This window comes from Sceloporus occidentalis, unplaced genomic scaffold (assembly GCF_023333645.1).
Source record: "Sceloporus occidentalis isolate IW3139 unplaced genomic scaffold, rSceOcc1.0.p SCAF_4, whole genome shotgun sequence".
In the NCBI taxonomy this organism is placed as follows: Eukaryota; Metazoa; Chordata; class Lepidosauria; order Squamata; family Phrynosomatidae; genus Sceloporus; species Sceloporus occidentalis.
In genome coordinates, this window is record NW_028316984.1 from 11560422 (window position 1) to 11576261 (window position 15840).

At 38.6% G+C, this 15840-nt stretch overlaps 1 protein-coding gene across 2 annotated transcripts in view; it reads left to right on the forward strand.

Annotated features, from left to right (window-relative positions):
• The window catches only part of APLF (aprataxin and PNKP like factor), a 40211-nt gene that overhangs the window by 9286 nt on the left and 15085 nt on the right, over nt 1–15840 (forward strand). For both annotated transcript variants that reach the window (XM_089519218.1, XM_089519217.1), the window contains exons 2-6: nt 2027–2098; nt 3894–4057; nt 5668–5839; nt 6788–6911; nt 12310–12389. In XM_089519218.1, the coding sequence (XP_089375344.1) occupies nt 2027–2098; nt 3894–4057; nt 5668–5839; nt 6788–6911; nt 12310–12389 (612 nt within the window). The remainder of the gene's footprint in view (nt 1–2026; nt 2099–3893; nt 4058–5667; nt 5840–6787; nt 6912–12309; nt 12390–15840) is intronic.

The following is a 15840-nucleotide window of genomic DNA, read 5'->3' on the forward strand; positions in this document are numbered from 1 at the left end:
ACTGTTTAATGCTTTATGATCTTTAAAAACCCAGTGTGCTTCTGTGGTCCACTTTTAATTTTGCTGCCTATTCCCACTATGCATTGGAATCTTAGATTTGATATTAGGTTACATTGTCTTAATTAGTTTGGCAAGGAACATGTGTATTGACCTATTTTATTTTCTTGCTGGTTATATGTTTAATCACATGCAAGTAACTCTCTTGCCCACTAGAGGTCATAATACACTAATAGTGAAATTAAATAGACCCCCCCACCTTTTAATCAATCTTCTTGAAGCCTTTATAGTATCTTAAAGTTATCTATTTGAAAGTAATCAGATGATGTTCATTGAAACCTGCCTATTTACATTTTAAGTATTCCCATCACTTTTATTTTATTTTACTGTGTTTCTTAGGGTTTTGTGATTTCTACACCTGATGTTCTAGTGGTGGTTTTAATGAGCTTTCTTCTTTAATTGTAGCATTGATTTTTTAATTTCTAATGAAAGCCTCTTTATATATTAAATAGATGGCTAGGGTAACTGATAAGGGATTTATGTCTAAAAGATGAACAAGGAGGCTAAAATGACTTAAAGGAGGTGATGTACTCCTGAATGAGTAGCATTTGGCTTCTCACCTCTCTTGAAATCCCAGTTGGAGTTTGACAGAGACACAAACCAGTGCATGAAACACCAGTTCCATCGGTCAGGTTTAGCTCACCAAGACTGCTTGCAAGCTTCGATCTCCTTTTCTTCTTGCAATAGGGAAAGTTCGGAAAGTAGGGCGCTGAGATATAGGAATAGACAAACTGTGGCTATTTAGATGTTGCTGGACTGTGACTCCCACCTTCCTCCCATTTAGTTCTACAGCTGATGGGAGTTACAGCCTAGCAACTTCTGGAGGGTTGTGGCATAGTCCTGCTGAGATAAGGCTTTTCCAGCTCAAGCATTCAGCTGTAAAACACCAAAATTTTCTTCAGCTGCAGCAAAGAATGATGGCTTCAACCAGTGTCATTAGTTTGTCAGTTCAGCTGACAAGTCCTAGCTTGGAGGATATAGTTTAAGAAAATGCTTCATCCTTGGTAAACTGAATCCTACTTTTTGCCCCCAGAACCTTTACTTTCCTTCTTAGTTTTTCCTCTCCTCTTGTGTGTGACTTGTAGAATTTGCAAGTAAACAGGGACAAGAGAAAGCATATCCTGTAGCTTCTATTCATTTCTCTCAGCTGTGGGAAGGAGAATATCAGTAGGGACAGTTATCTTTTGTACAGCTTCTAGATTTTGAAAATGTAGGCTTTGAAGGTAATTTTTGTATGCTAAACAGTTTAGGATGGACTTTACTAGGATGGCCAATGGGGAGGGAGGAAGAAATAGGAAAGAAAAACAGGGCTTCTATACCTCTTATACCAACAGAAGTAACTGTATGCTATTGAAGGGGTAAGAGGCATGTCTCGCTTTTTTGCAGGCCTGCTTGCTTTCCAATGTGTCTGCTTTATTCCTAGAGATTTGATAACCTGACACTTTAAAAACACATACTGTATAACTATCTTCCTTGTATGGGTGGTGGTAGCAGCTTCTGTTATTAGCGGGGGAAGTTGTATGTTTCTGCAATGTGCAAATACTCTGTTTAAAACAGATACTGAAGCAATGCTCTGGGTTCCCAATAAGAAGTCTTATTTTATCTACAAAAATTGAGGTGGATTTCAAATTAGTATATAGATTTTCTCTGGGGCGAGTTACTTAAATGAGGGAGTTGTTTAGAGTTTTAAAAATCTCCTCCTCCTCCCTGCTCCAGCTTTATCCTGAAACATATTTGAAAGGTAGCCTCTCTCAATTCTGATATTTTAAATCCAGATGTAAGTCCTCAGTTTTGAATGTTTTGGCTTTAATGCAAGTTCTAGCATCCTATTCGAACGAACCATGTTTTTGAACAAAAGATAAACACATTTGCTTTAAACATAGTATGGTTTTTGTTTTGTTTTAAAGATCTTGATTCATGATTTTTCACTCTCCATAGAATTTAACACCTAATTGCCCTTTTCTTTTAGATTACAGATAAAAGAGTCTCGAGGAAGCATGCCATTCTGAAGGTAGATGGCAGTCATCTTAGCATCAAACCGGTAACTGGATGTTTCCTGTTTCTCAGTGCAATGAAAAGCTAAAGTGTTTTGCTTTTATAGGTTAGGTTCTGATGTTACATGATTCAGTTTTTATATTTGGGATTCCAAGCAGAGGTGGAAATAAAAGTGGAGGTAAATAGGAGTCTGTTCTGTATTGACATAATCAGGCATGAATCTGATGACAGTCAGTTTTGAATTATAAAGAATATCTTCCTATTTTCTCTGTGTTACTTACATGATTATTCTGGCAGTACGGAGACCTGCAGGATGAAGAGTCATGTAGGATAAGTCTACCTGGTATGGTGGTCCGTGGACTGGTGTAGGTCCACAAACTGTTAGTCCAAGGCAGGTTTCTAGGAAAGAAACAATTATATCCAATATATGTATATATTATACAGAAATAAGGTACCGATGGGAAAAATTGCCGGTCGCACACTTTAGAAAGCTTAGAGACACTGATATAGAGAAAAATAATGTTGTAATTTACTTATAGACTTAGTTCACACTTAACAACTAAATAATGAGTTGGCTGCCAAGAACAGACTTTGTGGTCATTACCTGCTCTCCTTGTATGCTGACTCATTTTTTTCATTTTCAAACCATCATTGGTCTGATTTAATATTACAGCAAGTGATAGCTTGCTTAAGCCAGTGCCTCCAAGTTACTGAGTATGGCAAACAATGGGCTTTCCCTAATTCCATTGCCAAAGTCGCTACATGTATGTTCAAAGTTCCCTAGACATGGAGGAGTGATATGGTTTATATAGCTAATGATGTCCTATGAGCCAGCCATCTAGCATCTAGCACAAATCCTGCCTTCCATTTCAGGGGTTTGTAATACATCTCCCTGTAGATCAGATGTAACTGGACTTCAAGTTCCATAAATTCCTCAACTTTGGGTTATGCTGTCTTTATAGCAATAGCAAGTACATTTCTATACTACTTATCATTGAATTAACCCTCCCTAAGCAGTTTACAATGTGTAAGCCAATTGCCCCCAACAATCTGGGTACTCATTTTACCGTTCTGCGAAAGGATGGTGAGCTGAGTGGACTCTGAAGCCCTGCTTGGGATCAAACTCACAACCTTGTGGCTGTGAGTGGCTACGGTACTGGTATTTAACCACTGCAGCACCATCTTTAGTAGATGGGAATTGCAATTCAGTAACAGCAGGAGGGTACCACATTCCCCACACCTGTTTTGCCATCATGAGGATGGCCAAGCTTGGAGCAGGTAAGTAAAATAACATCTGAGTATTATTTGAAATTTCTGAGATGGCATCCAGAGAATAACAACTTGAGTTCAGTCCAGAAATTTGAAAGCCTGGGGGAAAATAAAATGGAAGATTCAGGGAAAAAATAGTAATTTTTTCTTGAAAAATAGAAAAATAGATTATAGGCAATTTTCTTTTACAATAATGAATAAAACATTTTAATATAAAATTAAACATTACTTCTAAAAACTATGTAGCAAGTAGACTTTTTTATATGACTGTATCTATACTCACGCCATTACAATTCCTAGTCTTGGTTTCCTTTTCTCAGATCTTTTTATGGGAATGAATGCCTTTGTGTCTACTAGACATTATAGGGCTAGAGGAGACAAAATAATTTTATTTTCTTAAAGTTATCTTTTGGGTATATTTGATGTTTCAATCATTTATTGTTCCAATTCATTTCCAGTTGTTTTTGCAGATGTTTATTAGATCTTCCCATTCTTTTTCTTCTTTTTCTGAAGATTTTTTATTTATTGAATATGTTAGCTTGTCCATTTCAATCACTCTTATTCATTGACAGGTGCATGTAAACCCTTGCTTTTATCAGCCAACTGAAAATAGTGAACTCTTGCCATTGGACATAGATAAATGGCATCAACTAAGCCCTGGTGACAGCTTTTCCTTGTTGATAGACAAATATGCCTTCAGGGTTCTCTTCACTCCTTTGGATATGGAAGCTCAAAGGTAATGATATCTGATGTGGAAAGCCACCAGTGGTGTTGATTGTTATGTATTACACTATATATAGTCTGGTATACCCACATAGTAATTGAGTCTAATGATTTATTTTACTGATGATCTGCTGTTTCTTCTGATTATGAATGCTAAAAAATTAAGTTAAGGTATTGTAAAAGTTGTATGTGTGCAGGATGTAATTTGAAAAGTTACAATTTGGAAAGTTACCATATGGATGTACTCATGTGAGCTGTATCAGCACCATCATTCTCTAATCCTCCTATGATCTTAGGCTAATAGAAAAACGAATCTCTTTCTGAGAATGGAAGAATAATCAGAATTGCTAGGCCAGAAATTAAAGTGGAAAAGAGTGAGATAACAGTGTGGTCTGTGAGAGCTGAGGAAATTGCTTTTTTTAAATCAGTGTTTTGATAAATGTATTGCTGGTCCTGTAAAAGTAAGCATGAAGTAAACATTGCTTTCAGTATAAAAACCAATGAAGTGCATTTCATGTAATATAAACTACTCTTCCACTTCCATGAATAGGTTTATATCTCCTGCTAAAATTTTAGTAAAAGAGATGTTGTGATAGTGCATGTAACATTCAGGTATTAGTATTAGTATCTGAGTGGTTGGAAATACATCTCTATATATGATAAATGAGACTATGAACAGATTAGGCTGTGCTGTCATAGAAAGGCTGATGTTAATCTAGTGGCTTGGATAAAGAGCTTGTACATAGAGGAATTTGAAGTTTTACATTATATGTTTGATTCTTTAAAGTTGACATAGGCGGGTTACAAACCGCCATAAAATACGTATTGACTACGTATTAGGGTTAGGAAGGGGCGGTGGTTCCGCACCCCCCTAACCCTAGTACGTAGTCAATACGTATAATATGGCGGTGGCCGTTCCACACGGCTGCCGCCATATTGACGTAGCGGACACTGTACATCCACACGTCACGCAGCGCTTATGACGTCACGAGTACGCCATTGGCGCCTCGCGGTGTCATAAGTGCGCCGCAGGAAGAAGCTCCATTTTGGAGCTTCTTTTTTGCTCCACGAGGGAGTCGCACGGTTTGGCTGCTATGGCTCCCTCGCGGAGCAAACAGCAGCGCCGGCAGACCGCCGCAAAGTGGCGGTCTGTAACAGACCATAGATAGGAGTTGCACCTCTAGGTGGTCTGCCCAGTAAATTGGCAAAATTCCCCAGTAAATTTTAAAAGGAAAATATATTTTCCTTATGTTTTTGAATTCTTATGATTCTGTTTTCTGAAAAATACCTGCAAAATATTTTGTCAGTGTTGAACTATATATATGTTGTCAGTGTGTGAGTATGGAAGCACCTTACTATATTGAAATAATGTACATGTCTGCCTGACCATATTTAAATTTTAATAAAAAAATTTGAAAGTAGGACCTGGTGAAGGTCTTCTATGGGGACAAAGTGAGAATATCAAGGCATACACAGAAGCCTACCTCAGCAGCCATAACTATTTTGGTAACTGAATTGTTATGAAAATATAATAAATTCCCCCATTTTCAGTTTTATTTTACATTGACTAACTCTGACTAATACCATATAAGTACAACTTTCTACTGTATTACTGTACTGTAGAAAAAACTGTCACCTTCATGTAGAAGACAGACTAAATCAAGCTTCTTCAGTGCTTCAGCCAACCAGGATGCCTCACAGCCAGCCTCCAGTGCAGCAAGCAGCCTCTTCCAAGAGGAGCCAACTTCTGGACACACACTTACTACAAGAGAAAGCAGCTGAAATTCCAAAGGAGGTAATTTGCAAGTATTGAGCTCCACAGAACTCAATAAGTTGAGTTTTTGATGGTGAACAAGTTGGTGGAATTTAATGGCAAGGCTACAGTGGGCATACTTCAGAAGTTACTTATATCAGTGTTTATCATTTGAACTATGGCCATTTCAGAAGAGTTGTTTTAAACCTAAGTCTAATTGTGCTTCTGTCATTTCAAGATGAGCAAGCCAGGCTTGTTTTAAAAACTTTTCTTATATTTCTTGAGAAAGACTGAGGAGTTAGAAAGCAATACTATAGAATTCTATTCGACTGAATTTAAAGAGGCTTGTTCCTAGCTAAGCAATTATGGGATTGCAGTCTAAGACCAGGATTGCATTGTTGATATTGAACCCAGTCATCCTGATACCGTATTAGTTGGGACTGAAAGCAGGTATCAACATATAGCCAGAACACATTTATTTTATTTTGCCCTTCCACCAAACCATCATTATCCATGTTTTATCTCTTTTGTTTATTACTTTAGATATTATGCACTTTTCAACTGTCCAAAGCAAATGACTATGTTCGCTGAGCCACCAATTTACATTTTAACAGGATTAGTCAATTTGCTGTTTGACCTCTTGTCCAAATGTTTACACAGTGTAGAAGTGGCAGAATTCAAACACCATGGAATAGTTCCTCTCAGCTTTGTGATAATATGGATGCTATTCTGTTGCTCCCTTCTCTTCCTTCTAGCATAGACAGAGATAATGAAGGGAAAATGAACACCTACATTACTACAGTAAGAAGGAAGAAACTCACTCATCTATATTAGTCTTGAATGTATACCTGACTAGCTTTGTGCATTCATTTACGGAAACAAAGAACATTTTCAAGATCACAGGACAAGGATATTTAGTGAAAACCCTGCCTATTATTTTGTATACGTTTTGTCACCTAACAGGAAAATACATAAAGTGTCTCTTCTCAGTCTTTTGCTAGCATTCCTGAAATTAAAGAACCACAGCCTGCTGAAAGAAAAAGAGTACTTCCAGCATGGATGCTGCAAGAGGATCTTATGGTTCAAAGTCAATCAGCCTCAATCTCTGGAAGAGGTAGAAATCTGATACATTTATTATGGACCTCTTAGTAGTTGTCTTCTATCTTTTAAAAGTCCATACAGTAGTATGAATTCTGAACATATTTTAAGTTTAATATTAGTGTAGCATACCTGCATCATAGTATTTATCAGGCCAGATTGACAATACCCAGTCAGTTTAATACATTATGAGGTTCTAGGACAGAGCCTTAGCATATTTGTATTTTTAATGTAACTTGTGGATATGGAAGATGTAGCAGATTCCTATGTACATATGTGTAATAATGCTCTATTCTTATACTTCAGCAGTGTAAGGGGTATGTTTTTGTGTATCATGTAGATATAGCATCAAACATTTGTAGGTATGCCTAGTCATGAACCTGCCCCCTTGGCTGCTTATCAGGTTTATTCCTTTGCAAATGTGTGCTTCCTACTGTTGTTTTTCTCTTCCATTATGCAGTCCCCAATGGTTTGAAACAAAAGTTTACGCTTGTTACCAAGGTACCCTACAAATCCACAGTTACTTTTAACACAGATGGTCCATCTGTTCTCTCAAGTCCTCTTGCTCTTGCTCTTGTTATTATTGTTGTTGTTGTTGTTGTTGTATGCCTTCAAGTCATTTCCAACTTATGGCAATCTTATCACAGGGTTTTCTTGGTAAGATTTGTTCAGAAGGGGTTTGCCTCTCAGGCTGAGACAGTGTGACTCGCCCAAAGTCTCCAAGTGGATTTCCATGGTTGAGCAGGGATTCACACCCTGGTCTCCAGAGTTGTAGTCCGACACTCAAGCCACTACATCACACACTCAAGTCATTTTTGCTTAATATTTTTATCTTAATGGTGGGGGGTTGGTCTGGATGGTCTTTGTGGTCTCTTCCAACAAAAACATATTCAGTAGTTTGGGTTGTGGGTTGATTTCAGAAAGTAAACTTTGGAAACTGGAAACATAAATTCATATATAGTTTGTTTATGCTACTGATAAAGTATTCTTAGCCTAAATCCAGTGTGACACTGGTACTTCAACATCAGTGTGATGTAGTGTTTTTGCCACCATGAAGCCATCCCTTGGGGTGTCTTGGAAACTGTATTTGTAATGTTTCCCAGACCTCTGGAGCTGGTGTTTGGTGTGAATGGAAGGCTGCAGTGGAGATGTGAGATCCCCATCTCTCAGTTTGTTAGACAGAAGCAGTTCTTTCAGTTTATGTCTTTCCTGAATCCTGGCCTTAGTCTTTTCCTTTCAAAACTTTTTACCCTTCCTCCTGCCAGGATTGATCTTGAAAGCCCTGCTAAAGTAAAAAATAGACATTTCACTACACTTGATTGGTAGTACCCATTGCCACATGGGTTGCTTCACCTCAAGTTAAGCCAGAAACCTAAGAGAAGATGAGCCTAAGTAGAGAGCAAAACAATGGGAAATATTTGCTCAACATTTTCTAGGCGGCTTCATTTGAAAACTATGGTTTTTCAAAGGCTTGTCTTTATCTAATATTTAAGCCATATTTATCTAACTCCTTTTTATTTTCCAGGAGCTAAAGATGAGAAGAAGTGTGCGTGTGTGCATGTGCGTGCGCACACACACGTATGTACACACAAAAAACACACACACTGCTAAGACTTGAAAGTTTGCCAATATAAACAAGTTACTACTTTTAATCTCCTTTGCTAGGTTTCAGAACAGCAGGAATTAAAATAGTTCTTCTAATAATTAAAATAGTTCTTCTATTGGAGCGCATTAAAAAGTGTGCGTTTAGAAACAAAATGCAGCTATTAAGTTTCTCATCACAACATCATTAGTTCTGGTAGATTTTATACATCACAGAATAAAAGATGCAAAGTTAGTGTAGCTTTGTTTTGTTTTTCATTGTGCAGTGATAATGTAAATTCTCTGTGTGATTCCCATTTTCTCAGTAGCTTTGTTTTCTCATTGATTTGGGAATCCAGACTAGAAATACAGGTGTTTGTTCTCCTTTCAGTGAAATGAGCCTAGAGTGTGAGGGGAAGAGGCCTCATATATTAGCAGTAAAATTGGTAGTTTAAAAGTATAATTGATTCCTTTGCATCTGTTGTAAGCTTTGTAATCTCTTAGGAATGAACATTTGGCTTTATGAAGAAGATAAAGGCCGGTTACAGACCGGCACTTTAGTGCATGACTAGCACACACTAGGGTTACAAAAGGGCGGTGCTTCCGCACCGCCCTAACCCTAGTGCGTGCTCATCACACACTAAACGGTGGTGGCCCTTCCATACGGCCACCGCCGTGAGAACGTCACGGCCGCGCCGCCTCTAGACGGGGTGGCGCAGACGTGACGTCCTTGCTCCGCGCCAGGGCGCTTAGTGCGCCCTGAACACGGAGCAGGAAGGAGCTCCGTTTCGGAGCTCCTTCCTGGTTTAGTCTGCTGGGCGCAGCTTTCAGACGGCTGTGCCCAGCGGACTAAAAGAGAAAGGGGCCAAGCGGCCCCTTTCTCCTTCTCCCCGCCGCCGTGGGGTGTCCTTGGGGCTTGAAGCCCCAGGGACACCCCTTTTCAGGCTGCGGGGAAACGGCGTTTTGCTGCTTCCCCGCAGCCTGAAAAGCGGCGGATCGGGGCCTCAGCGGCTGCCGCTCTGCACGCTAAGGCCCCGATACACCGGGGAAAGGGGCGGGTGCAGACCGCCCCAAATGGGCGGTCTATAACCCGCCACAGAGAATAATGACATTGTAGTTGAATACTGAAGTGCAGTTTATTCAATCTAACTTCTGTTGTTCTAGGCACAGCCAGAGTGCATTGCTCAAAATGTAAACAGTAATAGCAGATACAGTGTAGTACAGTATATATAGTATAGTATAGTATAGTATAGTACAGTATTGTATAGATATATATTATACTATACTTTTATATATCCTATTCAGCCAAATGCAAATATCAGGATTTGTCTTCCAAGGTGTCAGATTGTGAATTCCAAACAGATATTAACTTTGTTCCATGCTAATATTCCACTGGGCAACTTTTTTAGTATGCTGTTATCTAACACAGGCTGCCCATTCGCTTCCGGGCTCAATATAAGGTGTTGGTGATGACCTATAAAGCCCTAAATGGCTTGGGCCCAGGATACCTGAAGGACCGCCTCTCCCCATACATTCTGCCCCGCACCCTCAGAACATCTGGGCAGCAACTACTTAGGGTTCCCGGGGCGAGGTTTGTCTCCACTACCAGGAGGACATTTTCCATCGCCGCCCCGGCCCTTTGGAACACGCTGCCCATAGAGCTCCGCTCAGCTACCTCTCTGGCCCAATTTAGACGGGACTTAAAGACCTTCCTGTTCGGAATTGCATTCCCTGAATAAGGTCCTGTAGACCTCCTTCCGCCGCACTGGCAACGGGACTGGCTAACCTGGGGCTTTTTGTTTTTATGTTTCTTGTATTTGTTGTATGATTTTAATGCTTATTGTCCACTGTATTTTAATTGCTGTAAACCGCCCTGATCTGATGGAAGGGCGGTATATAAATAAAATTTTTATTATTTATTATTTAATAAGTCCATCTGTTCTGCTGGATAGGCCTAGTTTTTTTAAAAAATCATTTGTAAAGAGTCTCTTTTCCCACTATAGAAGTGCCAAGTGGTTTCTGGTGTTTGATATGAATTAGTATGCACTCTAAAATACTGAACAAATGAAGATTTATACCTAGCTTCTATTTTGCAATTACTCTCTTAGACAGTTTATATGATATAGCCAATGGTTGATAATTTTGCACCAAATACAAGCTCCTGAATGACTCACTTCTTTAACAATCACCACTTCCCAATGAAATCTGATTAACATTTGGTAACTTTTATCATCACAAAATGTACAAAGATTTGTCCATTATTACAGTAGTGTCTAGGTGTATCTTATGGTTCATATCCACATTTGTGATGCTTTTTCCAACAATATAATATGGCACAAAATTAAAGCATAACAGTGTTATGGAATGAAAATGGTATGCAGACAGCAAAAACATCTGGAAAGAAGTAGACAATGCACAGTAGCAGGCTTTGGTTCCTTTAGCACCATCTGTGCAATTATTGCCATTGTTTTGTGAATAAAACATTGGAAAAACGTTAGATGATTTATAATCCAATCTCACACATGTCTATTCAAAAGTAAATAGTACTGAATTATGTGGGACTTTCCACAGCTAGATGAGAATAGAATTGTGTTGCACTTAAATGATTACAATAAAAACTATATTGTATAATTAAGAAGAAATTATGATAAAATAATAGAAGATACGTTCATTCATAGAGATTCTAAAGAAATGGAAGATAGGTGTCTCATCCGTGAGTCAAGATTGACTTGAGGGCAGATAACAACAACAAACTTCTTGAATAGCAAGCCATCTAGAAGTATGCTGTTTGACACTATTGGTTCCTTGCTAGTGATGGAGCACAGGTAGACTGAGGGGATAAACAGACTGGTGTTATATGTCGGCATGGGGGCATGATATATGCACGCTGGCCGCACCCATGCCACTGTCATGCCTTACACCCAACCACATGGCAGGGGGCGTCACAGCGCTCCGTTGCTGCAGCGTTTAATGTGCTGCACCAAAGGAGTGCCAAAATGCCTCTGTTATTGTGGCAAGGGCACCTTTTTGCCAGCGCTAAAAGGAGTGGCATTTTGCCGTTTCTTTTAGCGATGGCAAATTGCTTGATCGGGGCCACAGCATTTATTTGCTGCGATCCTGATCCGGCGCTGAAAGGGGCAGCAGCAGGCTGCTCCAAATGTGTGGGGTGTTTAGCCCCTGAGTCTGGACCTATCTGCAGGGTTTAAGATTTCTGTTTAATTGGCCCATGAATCAGAAGTGGGGGGTGAATCAGAGGTTGGGGAGATATCCGATGTTATCATTACAGGTTGCCTAATGTTTCCTTTCAGGAATGCATGCTGATCTTGTTCTGAAACACCCCCTGTTCCACACACATATATTGGATAGGTTTTTGCACAGGTTGAATGGGAAAATTAACTGTTATAATTTCAGTAGAATTTCATATGGAGGATATTTACATAGTTTGGAAAGAGATTCTTAAAACCCTCAGTTGAGTTTTAAAGAAATGTGGGTGTGATACATTACCATCAATTATTGGTTTATTTGCCACATTTTGGCTTTGTATTTTGTACTTTATTATTATTTCATTACTTGTTAAGAGTTATTTACACCCCATTTTCAGGATGTAAACCCTTCCAAAGCTACATTAATAAAATGCAATAAACACTATTAAAACATCTCATCCAAAATATCTTCCAAAAAGGCTGTTAGTGTTAACTGCTCTGGGTCAGTGGTGGGACACTCTCTCTGGAGCAGATCCTGAATCGTTCTTGTTCACCTGCCTCCTCCCCTTGTATGAACTGATGCAGCTATTCATATTCATATTTGTATTCAGTGTCCTTTCGTTTTCACAGAAAATGGTGGCAAGATTACAAAAGGCTCAGGAAAAAAACGAAAAATGAGTGAAAGTGAAGATATTTCCCTTGCAATGCAGGTATTGATTACAGTTTTGTTTGCCTTTTTGCTTTTCATTGGTTTCATATTAAACTATGAATTATATGAGACAAGGGAATGAGTTGCTAGGACCATGACCGTGATCTCTATCAGCAAAGAAGCAGCCAGTAAATGTCAGGACTGAAAAACCACTTTTATGCAATTCTGTAACATTGTTCTTGGGAACACTTGCTAGCTTCTTTTCCAGAAGAGGAGAGCAGATATTCATTTACATAGGAGAAGGTAACACAAATGTAACTGACAAGTGTAGGGGCCAAATTTTGTCCCTACTCTGGTGACTTCTCAGAAGAAAGCAGCATTTTTCTGCTTTAAAATGTATTGGCTGAATTTCATTTCAATGGAAAAAAAAATATGTTAGGCCCACAAATAGGTGCACACTCCAATCTGCCTCTCTCCTGATAACCTCGATGTAAAGGGCAGATATTGCTTATTCCATTGGTATCCATGAGATTTATACTTGACATAGTTCCTGATGACTATTTGCATTCACACGAGTAGGAAAAGCAATGCAGTGTTATTGTACTGCGAAGTATGCTGTAAAGCTTGGCAACTCCTCTGGGCAGCCACCATACTGCTCCAGCCCAGTTAATCGTCAGAATCATAAAAATATTTATCTCATTAAAGCAGGGATGGCTAACTTTGGGGCTATCGGGTGAATTGCACCTCTTAATTCAGCAGTATCTACACCTTACCCCTCAGTGCCACTGAATGTGCTGTTACTGCACCATCAGAAAAAACAAAATGGCAAAGGTCTTTTAAAACAAGATGCTCATGGAGCACAGACATTGTTTTCAAGATGAATCATACTTACAGTTTAAAAATAGGCTGCATGCTTCTCTCATGTTTTCTTCTGTGTTTTTTTGCTGCCATATGAGTACAACAACAAACAGGGTGTTGGTGCAAAAATTGGGTGATGGGCTGCATGCTGCCTTTCATAGTTTGTGCGTTGCACACTCCTGTATTAGAGGGAGACTGGGTCTGTTCTTATAAATCAGTCCTGAGTTCCTTTGGGCTCACATCCTCCCACTTTCTCCTCCCCTGACACTTGACAATTTCCTGTTTATGATCTTTGTCTGTAACAAATTATTCTTTGTTCCTTTGAAATGTCAAAGAGTGATTTGCTATAAACAAAGACTGAAATTGTGTATGAAGGATGGGGTAAGCAGAAAACATGTGAGCTCACACTTCTTCAGGGTTTGTTTAATACGAAGCCATGTTTTCTGATGTTTTGATGAGGGGCAGTTGTGATCCTCTACATATTTTTGGCTTACAACTATTAGCAGTCCAAGGATTATGGGCAGAGCAGTCGAACAATCCCTGGAGGGCCATAGTTGTCTGCTCTGGTTTGAGGAGATCCACTCTTTGTTATAAGAGCAACAAAGTCAATGCTATTGACTAGGAGCAAAAGAAGTAATAACCTCTGATTAGTGTGTGGGCCTGACAACAAAGCAAAACAAAATAAAAATATCTATTGCGAGGGTGGCGTTTGAGACCCGCAGAATTGAAGTTGCTTTGAAGGGCACTTGGTTTAGATGAGAGAGATTAGTGTGGTTTCAATTAGAGAAATTATACTGGAGAAATGACACGTCTACAGTTTTTACTGGTGAACAGCTAGTCATGAGAGAGTTTTCTGGATTCAAATGAAGGTGTGTCGAGAGTTTTTTTACTCTGAAATCCAGTATTTTTCTTGGCAAAGTATTTGGAATTTTTCTTGAAACTTGGCCCTTTGCTAATTAAACACTTTGTAGACAAGAGCATTAACATGTATTTAACACATCTGTATCATCAAGCCAACCGCTCAGTTACTTTTTACAGTCTTTCCGCTCTTACAATCTCCAGAGCATTGAGACTGATATAATCTCCTTTAATGCTCTTTCACAGCCAATTTCGCCTTTCGCATTTCAAGTTCTTAACTCTAGGTACTACTCTCTTCTATCAAAACTTTATTTGAGTTTAGTGTAAAAATAACACGTTTGGTTTTTTAAAAATGACAATATAAATACAGTGGGCCCTTGGGATCTACTGAGCTTTGGTTCCAGGACCTCCTGTGGATAACAAAATCTGTGGATCCTCAAGTCCCATTAAATACAAAGGGAAGGTAAAATGGTGTACCTTATATAAAATGGCAAAATCAAGGGTTGCTTTTCAGAATTTATATATATTTTAAATATTTTCAAGCCATGGATGCTTGAATCAATGGATAAAAATCCGTGGATAAGGAGGGTTGACTGTACAACTAAAAGGAAGCTTTGATTAAAATACCTCTTTTAGTTAAATAGTTTCTGAACATTACATCATCCCATGTTACACGGCATATAACTCCCCTGTGGCTTTTCTTAACCCCTCCCCATTTTTCAGGTACCAGCTGGTCTCCCTTCTCTAGACTCTGAAATCTGTAATTCAAGCCACTCTTGACCAGTTTTTCTCCAGCCCTCTCTAATTCCGTCATTTGTCTCCCACTGCTTGCATAGTACTGAACTCCCCCTGCCTTACTCAAAATGCTATTGCTAAAAATCATAGATGATTCTGGATCTAAATCTAAATCCCTGACTTCTTTTTAAATTAAATTTGTTATTAAAATACACAAAAATTAGATACAGCTTGTCTCCCTTATCTAGAATGCTTCATACCAGAAGTGTTTTGTATTTCGGATTGTTTTGTATTTTGAAATATTTGCATATACGTAATAAGAATTCTTGGAGAAGGGACCCAAGTCTAATCATGAAATTCATTCATGCTTCTTGAAGGTAATTTTATACATAACCTTATAAAAATTTTGTGCATGAAACAAAGCTGAACCATCAAAAACAAAAGTGTCACTATCTCAGGCAATCATGTGGACAATTCTGGACTATTTTGGAATTCTGGATAAGGGATACTCAACCATTATATAAAACATAGAAATAACATGAAAGAAAAAGAAAAACCAATAAAAGTCTATAATAAAGAAAGAAAAAAGAAAAGGAGAGCAAATAAAATTAAAAAAATACCAATGATATCCTTCCTCAAGACCTTTGGCTATACTTGAAATTATACACTTACTTCCTACTAACACTAATATAAATCTCCTATTTATTGATCAGTTTTAATTTTTAAACTCAAAAAGTGATAAAACCAACCCCAATCTTAAAAAATAATAATAATCAACATTGTCAACTTATTCATCTCAGCGTACTCAATTAATTTAATTAAACAATATTCCTGAGTTGGTATTCCTGTATCCTACCATTTTTGAGCATAAACAATCCTCACAGCTATAATCATGTACTGCACCATTCTGCTATGCTTTTTCTTCAGTTGATTTTCTAGTTTTCCCAGCAAATACAGTTCTGGTTTATTTTGTATTGAAGTTTTCAATATACAGTCGTTTCTCCATTTTCGAGTCCGCGGTCTCGGTCCTTTGTGGACCAGCAAGCGGAGAGGGTTAAAAT